Source organism: Palaemon carinicauda, chromosome 1, assembly GCF_036898095.1.
Source record: "Palaemon carinicauda isolate YSFRI2023 chromosome 1, ASM3689809v2, whole genome shotgun sequence".
Taxonomy (NCBI): Eukaryota; Metazoa; Arthropoda; class Malacostraca; order Decapoda; family Palaemonidae; genus Palaemon; species Palaemon carinicauda.
In genome coordinates, this window is record NC_090725.1 from 13,040,837 (window position 1) to 13,065,281 (window position 24,445).

The 24,445-nt window shown below is 38.8% G+C and overlaps 1 protein-coding gene across 1 annotated transcript in view; it reads left to right on the forward strand.

The window, feature by feature from the left end:
* LOC137641520 (sodium-coupled monocarboxylate transporter 2-like) overlaps window positions 1-24,445 on the forward strand; it is a 29,995-nt gene that overhangs the window by 1,923 nt on the left and 3,627 nt on the right. The window contains exons 2-10 of the mRNA XM_068374150.1: window positions 583-716; window positions 1,419-1,607; window positions 4,892-5,046; window positions 7,961-8,101; window positions 8,922-9,140; window positions 10,559-10,677; window positions 11,226-11,380; window positions 13,038-13,294; window positions 14,775-14,875. Of these exons, the coding sequence (XP_068230251.1) occupies window positions 583-716; window positions 1,419-1,607; window positions 4,892-5,046; window positions 7,961-8,101; window positions 8,922-9,140; window positions 10,559-10,677; window positions 11,226-11,380; window positions 13,038-13,294; window positions 14,775-14,875 (1,470 nt within the window). The remainder of the gene's footprint in view (window positions 1-582; window positions 717-1,418; window positions 1,608-4,891; window positions 5,047-7,960; window positions 8,102-8,921; window positions 9,141-10,558; window positions 10,678-11,225; window positions 11,381-13,037; window positions 13,295-14,774; window positions 14,876-24,445) is intronic.

A 24,445-nucleotide genomic window follows, 5' to 3' on the forward strand; every position in this document is an offset into this window, starting at 1 on the left:
GTTATATTTTATTATCCCTATTCAAAATACTGGACATCATTTGGACGCCTGCTATAGCCATAATGCAGCTAGTAGTTGAAGAAACAGTTTTAGAAGGAAGGGATGTGTTTAAGTTCACAACGAGAATTGTATAAAACTACGATAGCTTGAAAGGAAGCTTAAGAAGAGTCAAAGTTTAAACTACAATGAAGGCATCCATCAACAGTTGAGCAAATAATTCAATTCTTAATCGTTTTGAAGTGATATTCGTTTCTCCTACTGACAAGGATTCTCTGACATATTGTTCACATTCATTAAAAAATTATCTTTATCTATACTGGGATGAATTATCATTTTCGCAAAAAAAAAAAAAAAAAAAAAAAAAAAAAAAAAAAAAAAAAAAAAACTCTCAAGTTTCATTCAAGTACCTTATCATTTTCCAAGATAACGCTGATGAGTCTTCCCGGCCCTATTGTCAGACTATTTGGCTCAAAATCCCAATTCCATTCCATTAACTTATCTGTATTTTATGAAAGTTTAGTATCCTTGTATCGTTAATTTGATCTTTCTCATACATTAATTAATGTTTACTTTCTTCCTCAGGCCTGGCAACAGAGATGTACTTTTTTGGGACCCAGTTGGCTTTGAATTTAGTAGGATTTATCTTTGGAACCTTGACTGTCCAGTATGGCATTTTGCCTATAATATATCCGCTGCAAATTGTTTCTCTTAACGAGGTACGTTTCATTTCCAGACCTGTTATGAATATCTACATAGATTATGAGATGTAGGCTTTCTGATATCCTACTTCATTTTGTATATTTCACACTGTCTATCAAAAGCTTAAGAATAGTATCATGTTGGCAAAAGGAAAGAGTCAAGGAAAGGAGAGTTTCAGCCCTGCTCAAGGTCTGCAGCCCCCTTTCATGAGGTAGGTGGGCCTGTTAAGCAAAGATAACATTTCGGAAGAAAGGTAAGGTCAATGATACGAATAGAGGGTGAAGTGATACTAGCTGCCTTAGCATATCCCCTGATTATGTTTTTGTGTTTTCATATGTATAGGTTAAGAATAATATCATGTTGGCAAAAGGAAAGACTTAAGGAAAGGAGAGTTTCAGCCCTGCTTAAGGTCTGCCAGCCAGGTTTCATGAGGTAGGTGGGCCGGTTAAGCAAAGATAACATTTTGGAAGAAAGGTAAGGTCAAGGATGCGAATAGAGGGTGAAGTGATAATAGCTGCCTTAGCATGACCCCTGATTATGTTTCTGTGTTTTCATGAGAAAATCTATTAAAATAGTTTAACTTTGCAATTGTTACTTTGTGAATTAGAGGATGAAATTTGCCATGAAATGAAGATTTTTCTCTTTCACAGAAGACTCCTGTCTCCTGAAAGAGGAAAAGTCCTTGAAAGTATGGTAAGAAGTACTCTTTCTCTTGACAGTATATACTGATGAGATTTGGGTCAAATACGTTACGAAAACTGGCCACAACCGTGTCGCTGATCTGCAGTTTCATATACATGGGCATGTGTCTCTACGCGCCCTCGCTCACACTTGCAACCGTAACGAGCATCCCGACGTGGGCGTCCATAACCGTCATGGGCGTCGTCTGCACTTTTTACATTACGATTGTAAGTTTGTGGAAAGGTTGATAAAATCCATCAATTGATTTATATTATTGAAATGATCGAGTCTTATGAAAATTATTATGATTATCATAATTAATATTACTATCACTATTACAACTATCAAAATTATTATTGTTTTAGTGAAAGGACTTTAGGCACAAGGGCTCTTGGTGCTTAGTTCTTTTAATAGGTAGTAGGTTGGCCAGGGCACCAGCCACCCGTTGAAATACTACTGCTAGAGAGTTATGGGGACCTTTGACTGGCCAGATAGTACTACATTGGATCCTCCTCTCTAGTTACGGCTCTTTCCCTTTGCCTACGCAGACACCGAATAGTCTGGCCTATTCTTTACAGATTCTCCTCTATCCTCATTCACCTGACAACACTGAGATTACCAAACAATTCTTCTTCACCCAAAGGGTTAAAAACTGTAATTGTTCAGTGGCTACTTTCCTATTGGTAAGGGTAGAAGAGACTCTTTAGCTATGGTAAGCAGCGCTTCTAGGAGAAGGACACTCCAAAATCAAACCATTGTTCTCTGGTCTTGGATTGTGCCATAGCCTCTGTACCATGGTCTTCCACTGTCTTGGGTTATAGCTCTCTTGCTTGGGGGTACATTCGGGCACACTATTCTGTCTAATTTCTCTTCCTCTTGTTTTGTTAAGGTTTTTATAGTTTATAGAGCAAATATTTATTTTAATGTTATTGTTCTTAAAATATTTTATTTATCCTTGTTTCCTTTCCTCACTGATCTATTTTCCCTGTTGGGGCCCCTGGGCTTATAGCATCCTGCTTTTCCAACTAGGGTTATAGATTAGCAATTAATGATAATAATAATATAGATCTTAGGGTTCTCTGTTTCGTCAGGCAAATTTCTTATATAGAACGAAAACAAAAGTTCACTATCTATGGAAGATGTTAAACGAAGGCTTTTCTATTATCAAATTGAAATAACTAGATGGATATGAACATTCTGTAGAGATAGAAAAGTGACAAATTCTGAGTTAATAGCTTAAGAACATCCTGAACATAACTTGCGTAGGTGGTTGATAAAAAGGAAAGTTCCATGACCAAATGCCAATATATATATATATATATATATATATATATATATATATATATATATATATATATATATATATGTATGTATGTATATATATATATATATATATATATATATATATATATATATATATATATATATATATATATATATACACATATACACACATATATATATATATATATATATATACACACATATATATATATATATACCAAAAATTCCATTACAAGCTAGAAATCCGAGTATTGACAAACAGGGAGATTGATCAGGTGTTGTATAAGTACTATGACTAACAAATAATGAGAAGGGAAGATGTAATTATTTGAAAATGGATAACTTGAAGAAATGACATGCAAAATTGTTTCTGTGGGTGGGGGGTGGGGGGGGGGGGGTGGGGGGGGGCGGGTAGGGGGGGTTTGGTAAGGTTGTCAGTGCGCCCTTACGACTATAAAAGTTTAAATGCCGCTCATGAATGGCAGATGCAAGGGACAGTGACATTGCTCTATCAAACAGGATAATGCCCTAGAGACAGTACATATGATCAGCGCCTAAGTCCCCTCTCCACCCAAGCTACGACCAAGGAGGGTAAGGCAATGGCTGCTGATGACTCTGCAGATAGAACTATAGGCTCCCCCAAACCACCATCCTTAGCTGATAAGGATGGTGAGGTTGCAGCGACCAACACCAACGAGTTTGAGCAGGACTCGAACCCCAGTCTGTCTTTCACCAATCAGGGACGTTACCACATCGGCCCCTACAACCCTATAGAACGGGTTCCACAGGATCTATTACCTTCGGCCCTTTAGCTGCGTCCACTCTTTTGGTTGTTACTTTACCTCCTCTCCCGCTCCCTTTTCTTTATCTTGCTATCCAGTCTCTTTCAATGTTTACTTAGTGCAAATAGCCTCTCCGTTCCAGCTCCAGCCAATGTTGCTCAAATTCAGTAACTAAAAAAAGAAAAGGTTCCCTAAAGATGTGAATTAGATGAGAGGAAAGAAATAATAATGATGTTTCCGAATGAATCATATAAAAAAGTAACTGCCTTAGTATTTTGGTACCTACCTGTTGCAATGAAATCACAATGTCTTTCAGAAGATTAGTGCTGGAATTGTAAGTAGAAACCTTAGTTTTCTCATAATATTCGGACGGATAAAAACTCAAAACCATTTCACAACGATGCACAAAATAATGTCAAACTATTGTACTTACCAAATATGCTAATAAATATTAATTGCAAATGCTATGCTTACATAAATGCAAGACTCTATGGCACAATCTACTCGAATCTTACTTATAAATCGTTTGAATGTGAAATATGGATAAAAAAAGAAGATTTGGAGAAAAAGCCACAGATCTTCGTGGCCGCCATGCTACCCCATATGATCAGGTGTTTTTTTATTGTTATTATTATTACTTGCCAAGCTACAACCCTAGTTGGAAAAGGAGGATGCTAAAAGCCCATGGGCTCCAACAGGGAAAATATTCCAGTGAGGAAGGGAAAAAAAGGAAAAATAAAATATCTTAAGACTGTAACAACTTTAGAATAAATATTGGCTAAGTAAATTATAAAAGTTTTAACAAAACAAGAGGAAGAGAAATAAGATAGAATAGTGTGACCGAGTGTACCCTGAAGCAAGAGAACTCAACCTAAGACAGTGGAAGACCATGGTACAGAGGCTATGACACCACCCAAGACTAGAGAACAAGGGTTGGATTTTGGAGTGTCCTCCTAGAAGAGCTGCTTAAAATAGCTAAGAATCTCTTCTACTCTTACCAAGAGGAAAGTAGCTACTGAAAAATTACAGTGTAGTAGTTAACGCCTTGGGTGAAGAAGAATTGTTTGTTAATCATAGTGTTGAAGATTGTGTGAGGACAGAGGAAAATATGTAAAGAATAGGCCAGACTATTTGGTGTATGTGTAGGCAAAGGGAAAGTGAACCGTAACCTGCAAGAAGAATCCAATTTAGTTTCTCTGGCCAGTCAAAGGACTCCGTAACTCTTTAGCGGTAGTATCTTGACGGGTGGCTGGTGACCTGGGCAAGCTGCTACCTTTAGCTCAGCTGTTCATATATCTGTTGAATTCAATTGTATAATGATTGAATTGAAATTGATAAGAAAATGTCAAGTATTACTTCTTCTTTGAATTTTAAATAAAATATAATGGACACACACTGAACTTTTAATATCTCGGTGGAATTACGTCTTATTGTATAATTTGCAGGGAGGCGTCAAAGCCGTCGTGTACACCGATGTCGTGCAGACGATCGTTATGTTAATAGGAGTGTTGGTTGTTGTGATCATCTGCTGCATAGACCTAGGAGGCGTCGGCAATGTTTTCTCCTTGGCAAATGAAGGAGGCAGGCTGGAGTTTTTCAAGTAATGGAAAAATATATATACATGCACATACACACACACACGCACATGTATATATATATATATATATATATATATATATATATATATATATATATATATATATATATTGAAAGGAATGGTCTTAAGGTGTAAGAAAATATACAATATATCTATCTACCTATCTATCTATCTGTCTGTCTATCTATCTATCTATCTATCTATCTATCTATCTATCTATCTATCTATCTATCTATCTATATATATATATATATATATATATATATATATATATATATATATATATAACCATTATCATCTCTTCCTACGCCTATTGACGCAAAGGGCCTCAGTTAGATACAGTATAATGTATATTTTTTTACTCCTCGAGACTTCCATTTCAAGTTTTTCACATTCTCTTTACTATTCTTTATTGGCCACACCTTGCACTTCTAAATCATACACTCTTTTCTCTAATATATTGTCATCCATTTTTCCTACATGAATGAAATACCTGAAAATATTCCGATACATCCTTTTGCACTTTTATCCATTTTCCAATTCATCTACAATGAGATGTTTGCTAGACCTCTTCATAACTCCATCAATGATTTTGCATCATCAAATACTCTACTAATAGTTGAACTAATCTGATTCAACGTGTATTTCTCATGTGCATTCAACATTAACATTTCACAGTCACCTTGGCTTTCAAAGATAATTTATTTATTTTGCGAATCATTTGCATTCATCCTTCTACCGTTCTTGCTTCTTTGATTTTTCTGTCACCTTATCACCATCTAGTATATTTACACATTTATACTTTTATGAATCAGTTACTTGTAGTCTTCCACTATCAGTGCTAACATTTATTATTACCATCATTCACCTCCTTTATATTATTCTTACATTTACTCCCAGGTTTCTTCAATTGCAATTCTATTAAGCTCCTTTGCTAGTTTCTGCACAATATCATTTACAGAGCTCCACCATTCCCCAACACATTCACATCCAATTTTCTTATACCATAACTTTGAACCAACACCTTCTGTTTTGTGTACCATTACCCCTTCCATAAAAATATTGAACAGCCTTAGAAACATTTAACGTCATTATTTTCGTGCGCACTTTCTTGTTTACATAATTATATTAACTTATAATTCACGTTCGTAATAAAACTTTTATTAGCTCTCGAAAAGCCACTATTTATACCATATATTCTGAATACTCTCCTCATTACCTCTATCAAATCCATTTCAAGTTTCATCTAAGTTCACCTTAAACCAAATTTTTTTTTCTTTTATTTTCAAACTTCTTACATATTTGTTTCAGGGCAAAAGCTTTATATAAACACCCTCTTTGGTGTCTGAACCCTAACTGTTCATCCCCTATCAGTCCTTTAGTTATCTGTCTCACATTCGTAATTAAAATCCTACTATACATCTTTCCAGGTATACTAAGTAACATCATGCCCCTAAAATTATCATAGTCACCTCTATAAAATCTACCTTTATTAAATGGAACAAATATGCCTCACCCATTCATATGAGACCTTTCTTTCATCCAGATATACCTTACAAACTCTAGTCAGCCAATCCACACTATCACCAATGTGCTGCTGTATCTTGCTTGTAAATCTATTAACCCTTGTAGCTTATCCTCTCTTCAACCTTTCAGCTGCCTTTCTTATATCTTCAATAATCGTTGCCATATGTATTCTAAACCTTACTTTAACCCTTTCATATCTTGCACCCTTTAGCTCAGCTGCTCTTTTATCCTTGGTATTTACTAGATGATAAAAAACAGCTACTGTCTATTTCCATTTCTATTTTGAAGTGTATTTACTCCCTCACCTTCCACTTTGTAATTAAATCCAATGAAAATAGCTTTCCATCAAACATTTTTTCCTTCTCCATGCTCTTTTTTTCTCATTGGCTCTCTTTTATAAACATTGATATTACATGTTTAAAGATTTTAGTATTTTTTGCATTATGGGTCTTTCAACTATATTAGGTAAAAGCTATTTTAATGTCTGATTTTTTTATATGAAAATGAAAACCCTCTAGTTGAATGACTTTAAGGTTAACTGTATGAATATGAATATACTGGAAAAGGCACCATTTGACTTAGTGTCAGATGGATATGTATGAATGTGATTGTGAGATGTTAAAGAACCAAGAGAAATAAAAGAGAATTTTCATTGAAGAATTTCATGGGCTTACATAAGTAAGAGATATGTTTCACATCTATTAATAATCTACTTATCATTAGGTTTCAGATGGTTTGTTTTATTCCGGACTTTATAATTATTGTTTAGAAAGGAGCTGTAAAAGCAGCATTTTACTTGTACCTCAGATCAGAATTTAAAGTATTATAAGGCATAAGAAAGGGAACATTCAGTTAGCAATTTCATAGTAAACCTAATCACTTCGCTGAGAGAGAGAGAGAGAGAGAGAGAGAGAGAGAGAGAGAGAGAGAGAGAGAGAGAGAGAGAGAGAGAGAGAGAGATAATAAATTGAATAAATAAATGAGAGGCAGCCAAATAAAGTACGAAATTTAAAAACTAAGTATATTAGCCCGTTACTGCTGACCTGAGAACTTCCACAAAAAATGGGACTGAATAAAACTATCTTGTCTAAGATTTTAAGGCGAATAATAATAAAAAAAAAAGAATAAGACAAACCCTCTGGCCATTACTATACTCAATAAGCTGTTTATTCACTCTTACACAAAATATGCGTGAGAAACTTAACATTATTATGAAAAAGGTGAACTTCGCTTTATTTTTTAGATCCATAGTATGCACATACCTTCGTTTTTAATAATAAAGCCGAAACCTTATTCACCTAAAAGGGAATGTAGATTTAGATATAAATGACAATACTAATTAGGAAATATTAACAAACTTATTGATAACGAAATATTTTATACTTTTCAGTTTCGATCCCAATCCTATGGTCCGTCACACGTTCTGGTCAGTACAGATCCAAGGATTCTTTTCGATGCTGGCCTGGGTCGGCCTCAATCAGGCTTGCTATCAGAGATTTGCCTCCGTATCCAACCTGACTCTATGCAAGAGGTACATAATGCATTGTATTGTAATGACTGTTGTAATTGTGATAACTTTTCAGAAACTGGAGCAATGAGCTATTCGGCAGGCACATTAGCTTATAAGAGACGAATCAATGCACAGATAAGATGCATTGTATTGTAATGACTGTTGTAATTGTGATAACTTTTCAGAAACTGGAGCAATGAGTTATTCGGCAGGCACATTAGCTTATAAGAGACGAATCAGTACACAGATAAGAACGCAAAAATGTACTTTACCAATAGATGAGGATGAAGGAATGATTGTTAGCCTATGGCCTGTGTCACTCAAGACAAGCCTCATGCAAGGCCGAAAACTTGTTACAATGATTTATAGTATTCTGGTATAAACTTAATTCACACTTAGAAAGATAGTTGTTATCTAGTTTATGTGATCCATAGACTTTGAAGTTATGAATGTTCAAAGGTCTATTTTCCGGATAGTATATACCATATGTAATTTCATTTTATTAATACAATTTACTGTAAATGTATTTTCTTTGGTATAAAAGGTTAAGGTTATATCAAATGGAAAGATTAGAGATTATTGAGCTACGTCTAGTGTATAAGGGTATCATTTGAATGAGTATTACACTTGGTATTTTTATCATTATTTTGTGATTTTTTCAATAAATAACCAACTCCACCCTTATGAAATAATCTGAAACTAAATATAGGTATATTTGATTTTTCTTAAAAAACACGTGACTCATTGAATCAAGAGTAAAAGTTCTCAAGTTATGTGTAAGTTGAGATTAGTTATAAATACAATACTATATATTCATTCTCATCCTCTCTTGATCTTGCAGGTTGTGTATTTTCTTCATCATAGGTCTCTACGCCTTATGGCTCACATTCTATTTCTCTGGCATTGTAGCATATGCTACCTATAAGGATTGCGACCCTCTCTCTTCTGGAAGGATTGAGAAGCCAGATCAAATTTTACCCTATCTGGTGCTGGACAAGCTATCCCATCTGACAGGCATGGCGGGGATCTTCGTTGCCGCAGTGTATGGTGGTGTGCTCAGGTAAAAGTCAGCTTCGATAACATTTTGAGGCGAAATTTATCAACATGCTGAAACATATCATTATGGAACTTAATCATCTATCACTTTAGAACTTTATGAAATAATACCAGTATCAACTATCATTTTGGAAACTAACTTACTATTCACATATATCACCATATACTCATAGCCAGGACGGGAATTATGAGGCGAAATTTATCAACATGCTGAAACATATCATTATGGAACTTAATCATCTATCGCTTTAGAACTTTATGAAACAATACCAGTATCAACTATCATTTTGGAAACTAACTTACTATTCACATATGTCACCATATACTCATAGCCAGGACGGGAATTTTGAGGAGAAATTTATCAACATGCTGAAACACATAATTATGGAACTTAATCATCTATCGCTTTAGAACTTTATGAAACAATACCAGTATCAACTATCATTTTGGAAACTAACTTACTATTCACATATGTCACCATATACTCATAGCCAGGACGGGAATTTTGAGGCGAAATTTATCAACATGCTGAAACATATCATTATGGAACTTAATCATCTATCACTTTAGAACTTTATGAAACAATACCAGTATCAACTATCATTTTGGAAACTAATTTACTATTCACATATGTCACCATATACTCATAGCCAGGACGGGAAATGGACGACTTCATCTGAAGTTGTCTTAAGAAACTGATATTTTGCCTAGGTGGAAGGGCTCACTGCTGGTTCATAGTCAACTTTAAAATCTTAAGTCTAAAATGTAATAAAAAAAACAACATTGACATTGTTTTAAATATCACTGAACTGCATCTCGTGACTAAGCTACCTTTGGTGTAATATACCAACATTTAGCATTCCCTAATTGTGTAAGGGCGTTGGGGAAAAGATATTAATCTGACAACGATAGTTGTTATCGCCAGCTTCTTCACGAATATATATACTATAGCGTATGAATAACTGCCGTGTCCACATAGCATAGTTATAGGCCTGATAATCCTCTCATGTATAACCTAAATAATGTCTTTTAAGTCACATTTTCCTCATAATAGACTATGCCATAAAGGTCTTGAGATACTAGAGCATAGTCCAATTTATAAACTAGAGAAATTGTATGTAATAGAATGAAGAATAAGTGGTCTGTTAGTCTGTTAAATCAGCACTGGGAGTAAGGGGCTAGAGGATGGGACATTAAAATTTGTACTGAACAACAAACTAGAAGTGGTTTTAAGCTTTTTTTTTTTTTCAAAGAGATTTTTGAGGGGACCAAATATCCTGTATTTCTGGCATTAACGTTACAAAATTTAGATCTTAGACTAAAAAGGGCCAATATTGCAATCAAAACTATTATAACCATATCATACTACATTTTCTTGTATACAAGAAGTTGCTAAAACTTATGAAATTTTGTCCACTGCAGTTCTCTTTCTTCAACCGGAAACTCGGTAGCATGCATCATGTGGGAAGATCTCCTGAGCGATCTTCCGGCGTTTAAGAATATTTCTGATGCAAAGGCTACAAAAATCATCAAGCTTATCTGTAAGTTCAAAATACGTTTTTTGTGGACCTTATCATATGTGACTACGTAAGCAATTACATTGCCTCTCTTGTTTATGCATAGAGTATTTACTTGTTTGAAGAACTTTGAAGCTTTCTGCTCATAAAAGTAAAATTGAAGATAAGGGTAAAAGAGGCTTAATTGGGACCATGAATGCTTTCAGTTAAATCATAAAATAGCTTAAGGAAATCTCAGTTAATAGTAGAGGGATCACATCATTAAAACTTGAAGAAAATTTCTTGGTTGATTATTCCATTAAAACATTTTCTCAATTTCATGCTTAATGTAAATTACCTATAGTGTTTCACGATGAAATTAAATTATTGGTCTCCCTCTATATTCAAAATATCATTTATACTTATTTCTGATACAAGAAAGATTTTCGTGCATGTAAATCTTTATTAAATAAGAAAAAAATAAATGTGTAGGCAAATAAGTCGTACAACATAATTTGCTTTCACATAGGCAGACTGGTACAAATTTTTTTTTATAGATTTCTTATTCCGAAATTGCTTTATTTTCTTTCCAGCTGCTTCAACCGGTCTGATAGGCATAGGGATAGGACTAGTCGCTGGTAAACTTGGTGACATATTCCAAGTTTCAGTGAGCATCAGCAGCACTTTTTCAGGGACCTTGGTTGGTGTCTTCATCACTGGAATCTGGGCTCCCTGGGTAAACAAGAAGGTCAGTAAAGAATCGGTGAAATTAATCTAGTTTTCTTTTTCTTATCTAATTCTTTTGTTTTACAGAACAACTATAGTAGTGCAGAGAGAGAGAGAGAGAGAGAGAGAGAGAGAGAGAGAGAGAGAGAGAGACGTGTAAAAAGGAAATTTTGACCTTCTCCCTTCAGAGAAAATCGGTAATGCCATTCTTGAGTTCCAAATAACTTCAACTATTCTTTTAAAACGCTCATAACATTGGAGAATTTTTAAAATTGCTTGCTCTTGATATGAAAAATTTCGAATATAGTTCTTGGAAATATATCGATTCAGTTCTATACATTGCATATCTATAAAAAGCAAGTTATTCAATCATCCATTAGAGAAAACCAATGAAGAGAAAGATATTTCAATAGAAACGACTCATAAATTATAAAATAATTATTTGAAAAAATAAGGGATTAATCAGTAATTTCAGAATTGAAATAAGGGACAAAGTGTAGTGTAAAATTTCGCTTTCTGGATATGTGAGTGGGAAACGGATCCAAGTCTAAGAATTCTTACAACAGAGGGTACGTGGAAGAAATAATCATGCCTACAACATCCAGGTTTAAAATTATCTTTGTTTTTAAGAAAGTTAGTTAACTTATATTCGATTGATATCCTGATGAATAAAAAGATCTCGAATGCAGATATATATATATATATATATATATATATATATATATATATATATATATATATATATATATATATATATATATATATATATATATATATGTATATATATATATGTGCGTGTGTGTGTGTGTGTGTATGTGTGTGTGTTTTTGCGAACAGCTTCCTGGCCACAATTTTAATCGTAATGTAACTTGCAGGGATTAACTTATGTAAAAAGCTGCAAATTATTAGATTTTGGAAAGTAAAGGTCACGGTCAAGCAAAATGTCCAATGCACGTAATCAGCCGTAAGTTTGGACATCGTTGTAACAGAAACTTTGCTTTGCATGGTATTCCTGTCGCACAAATACATAAATTTCTATGGACCTTAATTGTTTGATATGCTGTATCTCTAATTCATTTTATACGTCAAATGGCAGAGGAGGTTGTGCCGTTAGTACATCTCTTTGGGGGTGTACTGTAGGTAAAACTTAAAGGTCTTCGCAATGTCATTTCGACCCCTTAGCTGCACTCACTTTTTAACCTTTTGCCATACCTCAGTTCCCCTAACCTTTCTTCAATACTTCTGTCCAATTATCAACTTTTAGATCTATGCAAAGTGCAACTGCGGGTTCCAAACTAGTTTCACAGATCCCAGTGTTGGGTCTTACGGTAAAAACTCAAATCTTATTCAATCCAAAAATTCAATCCATTCGATGAATGCAATCCCTTCCAAATATTCGATTCATTTCATAAAAAAAATCCATTCCATAAATACAATCCATTCCATAATTACAATCCATTCCATAAACCCAATTCAATCTATAAACCCATACGCCTCTTGTCAAAGGGTTTATCTGGCCATGCGCAGATGCATATTATGATTGATTTTTTGGAATTGCATACTATATCAATTCATGGAATAACGGTCAATAAGTCCATGACTTGTTTATTCTGTGCAAAAAGTGTTTTTCCCCCCATGTTACATAAACAAGACCTCACGCTGTCCTGCCTTTTTATCAGGGAGCATGTATTGGTTTCCTGGTCAGTCTTGCGTTCAACTTATGGCTGGTGATAGGAAAGTTCATCAAAGGTTTCGGGTCGCCGGAGAGATTGCCTCTTTCTGTCGATGGATGTCCCGAGAATCTCCTTCACCTCACGAATACGACCGTGAGTTCCTTTGGAAATCTCACTGCCGCCGGGATTTCGATCAACTCAATCACAGGGGACGATGCAATCACCGATTTCAATACCGCAACGTTTCCAGAGCTGGAACAGGAGTGAGTATATTAGAGCAGCAGATGGAACCCAGACCCTTTCTCTTCCCCTGTTCTTTCTTGGGTTCTCGTTATTCGTATTCAAAGCTTTTTTTTTTTATTGTTCTAAAGAAGTAAAGAAAAAATCTTTATGCTTATTTCTCGATGAAACAAAGTGCTTTTCTGTGTTGCCTCTCCTCTTCAAATATTTTGTCCAATATGCGGGACCGATCGTTAGAAATATTTATGGGTCTAACACGTAGTCATTGAAGCAAGGTGATGTCTACCGGCGGGAGATGCATAAACTAAGTATATTTCAAGGCTCTCTCTCTCTCTCTCTCTCTCTCTCTCTCTCTCTCTCTCTCTCTCTCTCTCTCTCTCTCTCTGTCAAATGACACATATACATTCACAAAAGCATAAACCGAAAAGTCTAGTTTTCTATCATTTTTAGAGACTATCGTATCGTATTTGCCAATATATTCTATTCTTCCGACTATAAAGTCGTAGACATGTGTTTTCAACATTCTTGATCAACATAACAGCCAATTAATCACCGGTGTAGAATACTTTGATTCTCTGAATCAGATAATCTTATCAGCTGTCCTCGTTTTAATTCTTAAAAACCTTAAAGTAAATAACATATTCGATTTCCCGGGGCACGCCAACCTCCTTTTCTTACTGACCACCTTGAATTTCGAAAGTGGATATGAATTATAGATTATTTTCAAAATTGAATGGGAGGAGAGAGGAACATTAATCCAGCTCAGATGATAAAAAATGTGTACTATATAATCATTTGAATGTCTTGGAACATTTGTAATTATGTAAAAAAAAAAACTGATATCCATTTGCCTGTGCCACATCAAAGGGCAATAATAGTACAAATCTTGATGAATATTACTTCCCCAAAGATTACTTGAAAATGAAGACTTGAAGAATATTGGTTTAGTGAAGAATATTGATTTTATTAGGAGTCTCTATTTAACTTTTAATCCAATATCTACAAATCAAATTATGAAAAGTAGACAAATCTAAAATTTTTTAGTGTTGCCTATGATATAGCCCAGTGAAGAAAGGGCACAATGAAGAATAAAATATTTCAAGAACAGTAACAACATTAAAAGGAATATTTCCTATATAAGCTATAAAAACTCCAACAAAACAAGAGAAAGAGAAATTAGATAAGATAGTGTACCCGAGTGTACCCTCCAGCAACCGAAGACAGTGGAAGACCATGGTACAGAGTCTATGACATTACCCAAAACTAGAGGGAAATGGTTTGATTTTGGAGTGTCCATCTCCTAGAAGAGCTGCTTACCATAGCTAAAGAGTCTCTTCTACTCTTAACGGCATTGAAACAATGAACAATGATCATGAGCTGTCAGATGAGGATTGCTTTTTGAATAGGATTTTGAATTGAAGGAAAGGATTCCAATACTTTGTATTTTATGGATTACTTTGATTTTTGTCTTCATTGCAATTTCTCTTTTCTCTTCATTCGCAGGAAAATAGTGTCAGACATTTATAATATTAGTTACTGCTACACCGGATTTCTTGGCGTCATCCTCAACATCCTGTTCAGCAGCATCTTCTCCTTCATAACAGGTAAGAAGAAGAGTTGGTAATATTTACTAATCCTTTTTCTTCATTTATCCTTGTAATCTCAACTAACATGACAAAACTTGCAACTAATCTTTTTGCTTCATTCATCCTTGTAATCTCGACTAACATGACAAAACAGGCAACTAATCTTTTTGCTTCATTTATCCTTGTAATCTCAACTAACATGACAAAACTGGCAAACTAATCTTTTTGCTTCATTTATCCTTGTAATCTCAACTAACATGACAAAACTGAAAACTAATCTTTTTGCTTCATTTATCCTTGTAATCAACTAATATGACAAAACTGGCAACTAATCTTTTTGCTTCATTTATCCTTGTAATCTCAACTAACATGACAAAACTGGCAACTAATCTTTTTGATTCATTTATCCATGTAATCTCAACTAACATGACAAAACTGGCCACTAATCTTTTTGCTTCATTTATCCTTGTAATATCAACTAACAGGACAAAGCTGGCCACTAATCTTTTTGCTTCATTTATCCTTGTAATCTCAACTAACATGACAAAACTGGCAACTAATCTTTTTGCTTCATTTATCCTTGTAATCTCAACTAACATGACAAAACTGGCAACTAATCCTTTTGCTTCATTTATCCTTGTAATCTCAACTAACATGACAAAACTGGCAACTAATCTTTTTGCTTCATTTATCCTTTTAATCTTAACTAACATGAAAAAACTGGCAACTAATCTTTTTGCTTCATTTATCCTTGTAATCTTAACTAACATGACAAAACTGGCAACTAATCTTTTTTCTTCATTTATCCTTGTAATCTCAACTAACATGACAAAACTGGCAACTAATCTTTTTGCTTTATTTATCCTTGTAATCTCAACTAACATGACAAAACTGGCCACTAATCTTTTTGCTTCATTTATCCTTGTAATCTCAACTAACATGACAAAACTGGCCACTAATCTTTTTGCTTCATTTATCCTTGTAATCTCAACTAACATGACAAAACTGGCAACTAATCTTTTTGCTTCATTTATCCTTGTAACCTCAACTAACATGAAAAAACTGGCCACTAATCTTTTTGATTCATTTATCCTTGTAATCTCAACTAACATGACAAAACTGGCAACTAATCTTTTTGCTTCATTTATCTTTGTAATCTTAACTAACATGAAAAAACTGGAAACTAATCTTTTTGCTTCATTTATCCTTGTAATCTCAACTAACATGACAAAACTGGCAACTAATCTTTTTGCTTCATTTATCCTTGTAATCTTAACTAACATGACAAAACTGGCAACTAATCTTTTTGATTCATTTATCCTTGTAACCTCAACTAACATGAAAAAACTGGCAACTAATCTTTTTTCTTCATTTATCCTTGTAATCTCAACTAACATGACAAAACTGGCAACTAATCTTTTTGCTTCATTTATCCTTGTAATCTTAACTAACATAACAAAACTGGCAACTAATCTTTTTGATTCATTTATCCTTGTAATCTCATCTAACATGACAAAACTGGCAACTAATCTTTTTGCTTCATTTATCCTTGTAATCTCAACTAACATGACAAAACTGGCAACTAATCTTTTTGCTTCATTTATCATTGTAATCTCAACTAACATGACAAAACTGGCAACTAATCTTTTTGCTTCATTTATCATTGTAATCTCAACTAACATGAAAATACTGGCAACTAATCTTTTTGCTTCATTTATCCTTGTAATCTCATCTAACATGACAAAACTGGCAACTAATCTTTTTGCTTCATTTATCCTTGTAATCTCAACTAACATGACAAAACTGGCAACTAATCTTTTTGCTTCATTTATCTTTGTAATCTCAACTAACATGACAAAACTGGCAACTAATCTTTTTGCTTCATTTATCCATACACAGTCGTTCATAATCACGTAAAATCGTACTGGGGCAGACATAAACTAAAATTTTCTGAATCTGTTTGGGGTAAACGTGAACTTATACATCGTTATTTTTGGGCTCAAGCCATGTCGTCCAGATGGAAGGTCCTATAGGGTAGCTTCCTAGGGTATATTACAACTACGGCGATATTCCCAGAGAATTTACCTTAAGGTACCAGAATTCTAACTCCTGGAGCGAGTATCCCTCATGAAAGGGATATCGCGACATATCAGAGGACGTATTCTTGACACGCCACATGGCAATCTGCGCCCCGAACAGAGAATTCGTATCGCAGGGGGCAATTGGCAAGAAACGAATTCGGGAAAGAAAAAGGGGGAGCCGCTCCCAAGGCTCCCTATCTCCCGTTTCGTAAGCGTGCCTGGCGCCAATCCTGGCACCATCTGTATTCCTTTTTGCGTAGCTTAACAACTCGGTGTTTTTTTCCTGTGTTTCTCGCAAATCTTGGATTTATTCTGCTTTTCATGGCTTCTCCGTCTTCGTCGGCCTCTGATAAGTTGAGTACCATGTCTTTTATGTATAAATGTAGGCTCTTGGTAAATTTTTGAGTGATTAATAGGATTAATCTTTGTTACAAGAGCCGTAGCCTACCGGAGGCGTCATGGACGCTGTCGCTCGCTAGGTATAAGTTTAGTTAGTCAGAACGACATTCCCGGTTGTTTTGCTTTAATAAATTTTAGCTATTTAGCATTACATAGGATTTCCTTTCGTGCTTAGTATTATTTTGGCGAAGTATTCACCATTCTGGCCTACGCTAGGCCATGTAGCCTAGTCGTTTGGTCCTAGTACTTCATGCATGAATTTGGGTTTTCCGAGTGTATTAAAATTTTATTGAAGCTTTAGGCTATGTTTTATACATTTAAGATTGTGTGGAATATTTCCAAGATAGTATACGAGTGAGTTTCGGTGATTTAGGTAATCGATTCTCTTGGTGCCTAGGCTAAGTTGCTTATGGAGCCTTAGTATACTTTCTCATACTCCCCGGTTGCTTTCTTTTCTTCGGAGAAGGTATGCAATCCCTTTCCCTCTGTTTAAGCCTTGGGCTTATCCCTAAGTGGTTTTTTCTGAATTAATTTTCGATAAAACTATACTGGGGTGTTACTGTACCTTCCTGTTCCAGTAAGTCTGGTTCAAAGAGGGACAGAACAACAGAGTTTTTTAGTCTGAGTCTGTGTTTGTCTGGCTTGGGGTAGAGTCTCCCTCGCTGGCCTGACACAGACAAAGGTGGCTTAGCCTCCTTAGGTCACTACTGAAGGTTTCTGTGGATATGATTCCTTCTTTTGTGATCTACCAGACTAGTCCTTGTTGCTGTTCTCGGGGGAGGATAAGTTTCTTTCCCTGGGAGTAGCAACACCTTCCTTGCTTTGGTGCTCTGGGAACTGGCAAGTATTGCTGGCCTCCCCCCTTGGATCTCCCTTAGGCTAAGATGAGTTTCTTGGCTGCGGGTGATCCGTCACTAAAGCAAGGTTGGTAGGACCCTCTTTTGTCCCTTCCCCCTCTATCTCCGTAATGGCCTAGCCATTACAGTACTGTACGTCGTTCTACATCTGGACCTAGAATAGGTTAGGATGTGGAATTGACTCAGCCCCCTGCCGGCCGGCAGAGCTGCCGGCCGGCAAGGGTCTTATATTTTGAGTGCTGCCCGGACCTCCCTTGGTCCCTCATCCATGCCTGCCTGTAGAGCCAGACGGCATTGGTCAGGAAGCCTGAATTAGATTCTCCCCTTCCTTATATGCACTCTTTCGGATTGCCGGGCTTGGAGGTAGTGTACACTCTTATCCCGGCATCCATCCTATTTTTCTTCTAGTGCTGTACCCGACCCGGCTGCCGGCCTATGAGGCCGGCAGCCGGGCGGGTGTAGTCCTCTGGTTCTTTTGCTGCCGGCTGGCATCGGTCCTGTACCTTTGCCGGCCGGCTAATGTCAGCCCTTGTCTGCCGGTCACCAAGAGTGTGGCCGGCAGCTGGGTACTACCTTGTGTAGTTGCCGGCCGGCAGCCATTGCCGGCCGACATTGGCTGTTGCCGGCCGGCAATTGCTGCCGGCCGGCACATGCATTTGAACCAGAGTTCTGCCGCCTTATAGCTGTTAAGTAGTATACTTTAAAGCTAGTTATGGTGTGTGCCGGCCGGCACGTATCCTCCTATACTGTACTAATATTCTTCAGTATAACATATACAGTAAGAAGAAAGCTATAGTATGGGTTTTGGTACAGCACTGTGTGTTCTAACACTTTTGTGTTTTCTTGCACAGTCCTTTGCTGTTGCCCTACAGATAGGAAAGAGTTCTTTCCTGTCTATTATCCAGGATTTTAAAATCATTGCTTAGGTGTGAGCTCCACCTGTTTCCTCTGGAAACTTTGCATTGGTTACTCTAGAAGAGATTAACCATTTGATTTTATTATCTGGAAGGCTGCAACAATGGGTTGTGAGGGAAACACAAGTGTGTGTCTTTCCTTTCTGAATTGTTATGCTATACTATGCATATCCAGTGATACATAGGTCACTTGATACTCATGGAAATTTCTTTTCTTTACAGAAGGACCCTCCGAAGTGCGGAAGTGTTTTCTGCAACGTCCGCAGCAAGAACCTCTGCGGACATGAGTTTTGTAGGAGACACGCAGCATGCGCTGTCTCCAAGGATGATCTCCGGTATTGGGACCCTCAGGTATGTACTGTGTGCACTAACCTGATTACTGAGGCCTTTGATTCCCCTAGGACGGCGGAATCAAGGGATATAGCTAGGGAGAAGCTTCGTACCTGGGTAAGGGGCTTCCAAAAGAACACCTCTGGCCCTTATCTTCCAAGTGAGAAGATGAGGGCGTATAGCTGATGCAGTGATTCCCCAGCCTCAAGAGGAGATCCCCCAAGTTCAGATCCAGGTGGATGCTGAAGTCGCGGTCGCGATGCAAGACATCCAGTTAGATGACAGGATGTCTGATGTGGACGAGCGTCTGGAGGAAGACCTCCTGGCAGAAGCCCAGGATGAAGTTCAAGCCCCAGACGTTGTAGAGGAAGAGGTTGACGTGGTGTCGGCTACTCCGGTTCAGATTCCGGAGCCTATTCCCTCAACATCGGCCGGTCTCCCAGTAGAGCTGGGACAGGCCCTCTCTTCTATTGTTGGAATGATCCAACAAATGCAGAAGGAGAATCAGGAGAAGGCGGCTGCAATGGAACTGCGGATGCAGTGCCTTGCAGAATCACATGGGCCCCAGAAAAAGCTCAATGTGAAAGACCTTCCCTTGTGCTCAGATGCTAACCCATGGAGGTATGCTGAGCACATGCCGATGACGACTGGAAAGATCGTCATCTCGGATAAGCTGGGCTCAGTTCCCCTGGAGGAGGTGGAATTCTGGCCCAGCAAGGCATCATATCCGGACTGTTATGTCCGGCTGAGGAAGGAACCAGCTTCAAAGGAGGAGACAGAGCCGAAGGAGGTCATAGTGATGGACCATGCTAAGGCTCAAGCTCTACTTTCATCCTCGATGAAAGAGAGGGGCTTCTCTAACTCAAAGGTAGCTGCATTGAGCAAGAAGCTCCCTTCCTTTGTGTCCTCGCCTGCTAGAGCCTTCCCCTTTTTACAGAAAGGGTTTGCGGCTGTACTAAAAGCAGTCGAGGCCGGCAAGCCTTGCCCCTCCCTGGAGGAGTGTAAACCCTTGTCGCTGGCCCTGCCTATGGACCACAAAGACTGGAAGGACGTCCATCTTACGTTCTCAGTTGGGAAGTTGGAGGCTGATATTGCCGGACGTCAGTTCGGCGAGGACCTCCCTAAGCTGTCTGACTTTCTTTTGCGAAGAGAGTTCGAGACAAAAGAAAGACTGGCTGCCTCAATGTCTCTTCAGACTACTCTCGAGACGATGGCAAGTGACCCCAAGGTCCATGAAATGTTCATGGTTGTGGCCAAGACTCATCTGGCCACAGTGACGAAGGACCTTTATGGCTTCGTCAAGGCAAGGAGAGCTTGTAGGGAGTTCGTGTTCACCTCGGCTACGGTGAGGCACGAGCCAAGGAAACTAATCTCTTCCAACATTTGGGGAAAAGACCTTTTCCCTACCGACTTGGTCAAAGAAGTTGTTGATAAGGCCGCCTTGGAGAATAGAAACCTTCTCCAGAAGTGGGGCCTGGCTATCAAAAGAAAGTCTTCCCCGGATGAGGGTCCTCAACCAAAGAGGAAGACTATGAGGACTAGGCTACCGTCTCGGCCAGCCAAGCCTGTTAGACAGCAACAGCAACTGCAATTGCCATTGCCTCCAGTGCCCCAGATCGTGGCACAAACCCCGACCACTTTTCAGTGGGTACCCCAGGCCGTGTCGACACAGTCCACGGCATTCACCCCAGCGTTCGAAGGGCAGTCTACTTCCTTTCGAGCAAAGCCTAGAGGAGCAGCCAGAGGCTCGTCTAGGCGCCCCTCAAGGGGAAGGGGATTCAGGGGTGGTCGTGGTCAGGGAGGCAAGACCTCAGGACGGCAGTCCAAGTGAGATGATACCGGTAGGAGGGAGACTTCTGAAATTTCGGGATCGGTGGACCTTCGATCCCTGGGCCCACAGCCTACTCAAGAATGGTCTGGGCTGGAGCTGGTACAGCACTCCACCCCCGTGCCTTCGGTTTTTCCAACACTCCACCCCCGTTCTGGAGGAGTACGTTCAAGAACTGTTGGAGAAAAAAGGTGATCCGAAGGGTGAAGCCCATCAATTTCTAAGGGAGGCTGTTTTGTGTTCCCAAGAAAGACTCGGAAAAGCTCAGAGTCATTCTGGACTTGTCGCCACTCAACAAGTTCATAGTGAATTGCAAATTCAAAATGCTAACACTGCAACACATAAGGACCTTACTGCCCAAGAGGGCATATTCCGTCTCTATAGACTTGTCAGACGCCTATTGGCACATTCCAATCAGCCGTCGACTCTCCCCCTACCTAGGGTTCAGGCTACAACGAAGACTATACGCCTTCGGAGCCATGCCATTCGGGCTAAACATAGCCCCAAGGATTTTTACGAAGCTTGCGAGCGTAGCTCTCAAACAATTACGCCTAAAGGGAATTCAGGTAGTAGCCTACCTGGACGACTGGTTGGTGTGGGCAGCATCCGAGACAGAATGCTTGCAAGCTTCCAGTCAAGTGATCCAGTTCCTAGAGTACCTAGGCTTCAAGATCAACAGAAAAAAGTCTCGACTTTCTCCATCTCAAAAGTTCCAGTGGCTGGGAATCCACTGGGACCTTTTGTCACACCGTTTCTCCATCCCGGCGAAGAAAAGGAAGGAGATAGCGGGTTATGTCAAGAGACTTCTAGATTCCGAAAGGATATCAAGACGCGAGCAGGAGAGGGTACTGGGCTCTCTCCAGTTTGCTTCGGTGACAGACCCAGTGCTAAGAGCACAGCTAAAGGATGCAACCGGAGTTTGGAGAAGTTATGCATCAAACGCGCGAAGAGATCTGAGAAGACCAGTTCCGCTTCGGCTAAGTACTCTTCTAAGCCAGACATCTAAAGAAGTCGGTTCTTCTTCAGCCACCTCCCCCGTCAGTGACGATTCACTCAGACGCCTCGAAGGAGGGATGGGGAGGTCACTCTCATCGGAAAAAAGTCCAGGGGACTTGGTCCAAGCTATTCAAGACCTTTCACATAAACTTTCTAGAAGCTATGGCAGTGCTCCTTACCTTAAAGAAAGTCTCCCCGCGTCACTCGATCCACATAAGGTTGGTGATGGACAGCGAGGTAGCTGTGAGATGCTTGAATCGACAAGGATCGAGGTCACCACCTCTCAACCAGGTGATGTTGGCCATCTTCCGATTGGCGGAAAAGAAGAAGTGGTACCTGTCGGCAGTTCACCTTCAAGGAGTCCGCAATGTGACGGCGGACGCTCTATCCAGGTTCACACCGATAGAGTCGGAATGGTCCTTAGACGCAGGATCATTCTCCTTCATTCTGAATCAAGTCCCAGAACTGCAGATAGACCTCTTTGCGACGAAAGACAACAAGAAGTTGCCCCTGTACGTGTCCCCGTACGAGGACCCCTTAGCGGAAGCAGTGGACGCGATGTCCCTCGACTGGAACAGATGGTCCAAGATTTATCTGTTCCCTCCTCACAACCTTCTGTTGAGGATCCTCAACAAACTGAGATCCTTCAAGGGGGTAGCGGCAATAGTGGCCCACAAGTGGCCGAACAGCGTGTGGTTCCCCCTGGCATTGGAACTGCAGCTGAAGTTTGTACCGCTACCAGATCCAGTTCTGACCCAGCGAGTCCAGAAGTCAACTGTCTGCGCTTCATTACAGAAAACCCGGACCCTGCAGCTCATGATTTTCTCTCCCTAGCGGTGAGAAAGCGTTTCGGGATTTCGAAAGCCAGTATAGACTTCCTTGAGGAATATAAGTGCAAATCTACTAGAAGGCAATATGAGTCATCTTGGAGAAAATGGGTGGCCTTTTGTCAAGGCGAAGAATCCGCAGGAGATCTTGACAGACTTCTGCTTATCTTTCTTCATCCACCTCCATGGTCAAGGATTGGCAGCTAACACGATTTCAGCGTGTAAGTCTGCTTTGACAAGACCCATTCTATATGCCTTCCAGGTCGACCTAGGTAACGAGATCTTTAATAAAGTCCCGAAAGCCTGCGCTAGGCTCAGACCTTCAGCACCTCCAAAGCCCATTTCATGGTCTTTAGACAAAGTTCTTCATTTCGCTTCTCTGTTGATCAATGAAGAGTGTGCGTTAAAGGATTTGACACAAAAAGTTATTTTCCTATTTGCACTCGCGTCCGGGGCCAGGGTTAGTGAGATTGTAGCCCTCTCGAGAGAGGCAGGTCGTGTTCAGTTCCTGGATTGGGGAGAACTGAACCTGTTTCCGGATCCTACGTTTCTCGCCAAGAATGAGTTACCCACCAACAGGTGGGGTCCCTGGAGAATCTGCCCTCTGAAAGAAGATGCATCTCTATGTCCCGTAGAATGCCTAAAGGTCTATCTTCATAGAACTTCAGACTTCAAGGGTGGTCAACTATTCAGGGGAGAAACATCAGGCTCAAATTTATCTCTGAATCAACTCAGAGTGAAAATCACATATTTTATTCGCAGAGCGGATCCTGACAGTACACCCGCAGGTCACGATCCGAGGAAAGTTGCCTCATCCTTAAATTTCTTTAATTGTATGGATTTTGAACATCTCCGTTCATACACTGGCTGGAAGTCTTCCAGAGTGTTCTTTCGCCACTATGCGAAGCAAGTAGAGGAACTAAAGAGATCTGTGGTAGCAGTGGGTCGCGGTGTTAACCCTACTGTTTAACTCTGCGAGGAACAGTGGTTTTAATTGGGACGATTAATTCCAGGGTGAGTGTGTAGTTACATACTGTACTACAAACTAAGTGAGGGCACTGTGTTGCCCATGTAGACTGTTCCATTTCCAAAGGTGAACCTAGCATAAGTGCAGACATGTGTGCCGAGCGTTTCTAACGCTAATGTCATTGATTTGTAATACAGACTTTTATGACTTTGATACCTCGGTATCTTAAAAGTGGCATTTAATGTTTTTTCTTTCAGACAAACAAGTTCTGTTTACTATCATACTTATGCTTAAAGTTTTGGGTTATCCTCTTCTTATGTATATATATACATATAATTGTGGTTAACCTGTCTATTTATTGCCTGTCAATAAACTGGTTCTTGAGAACC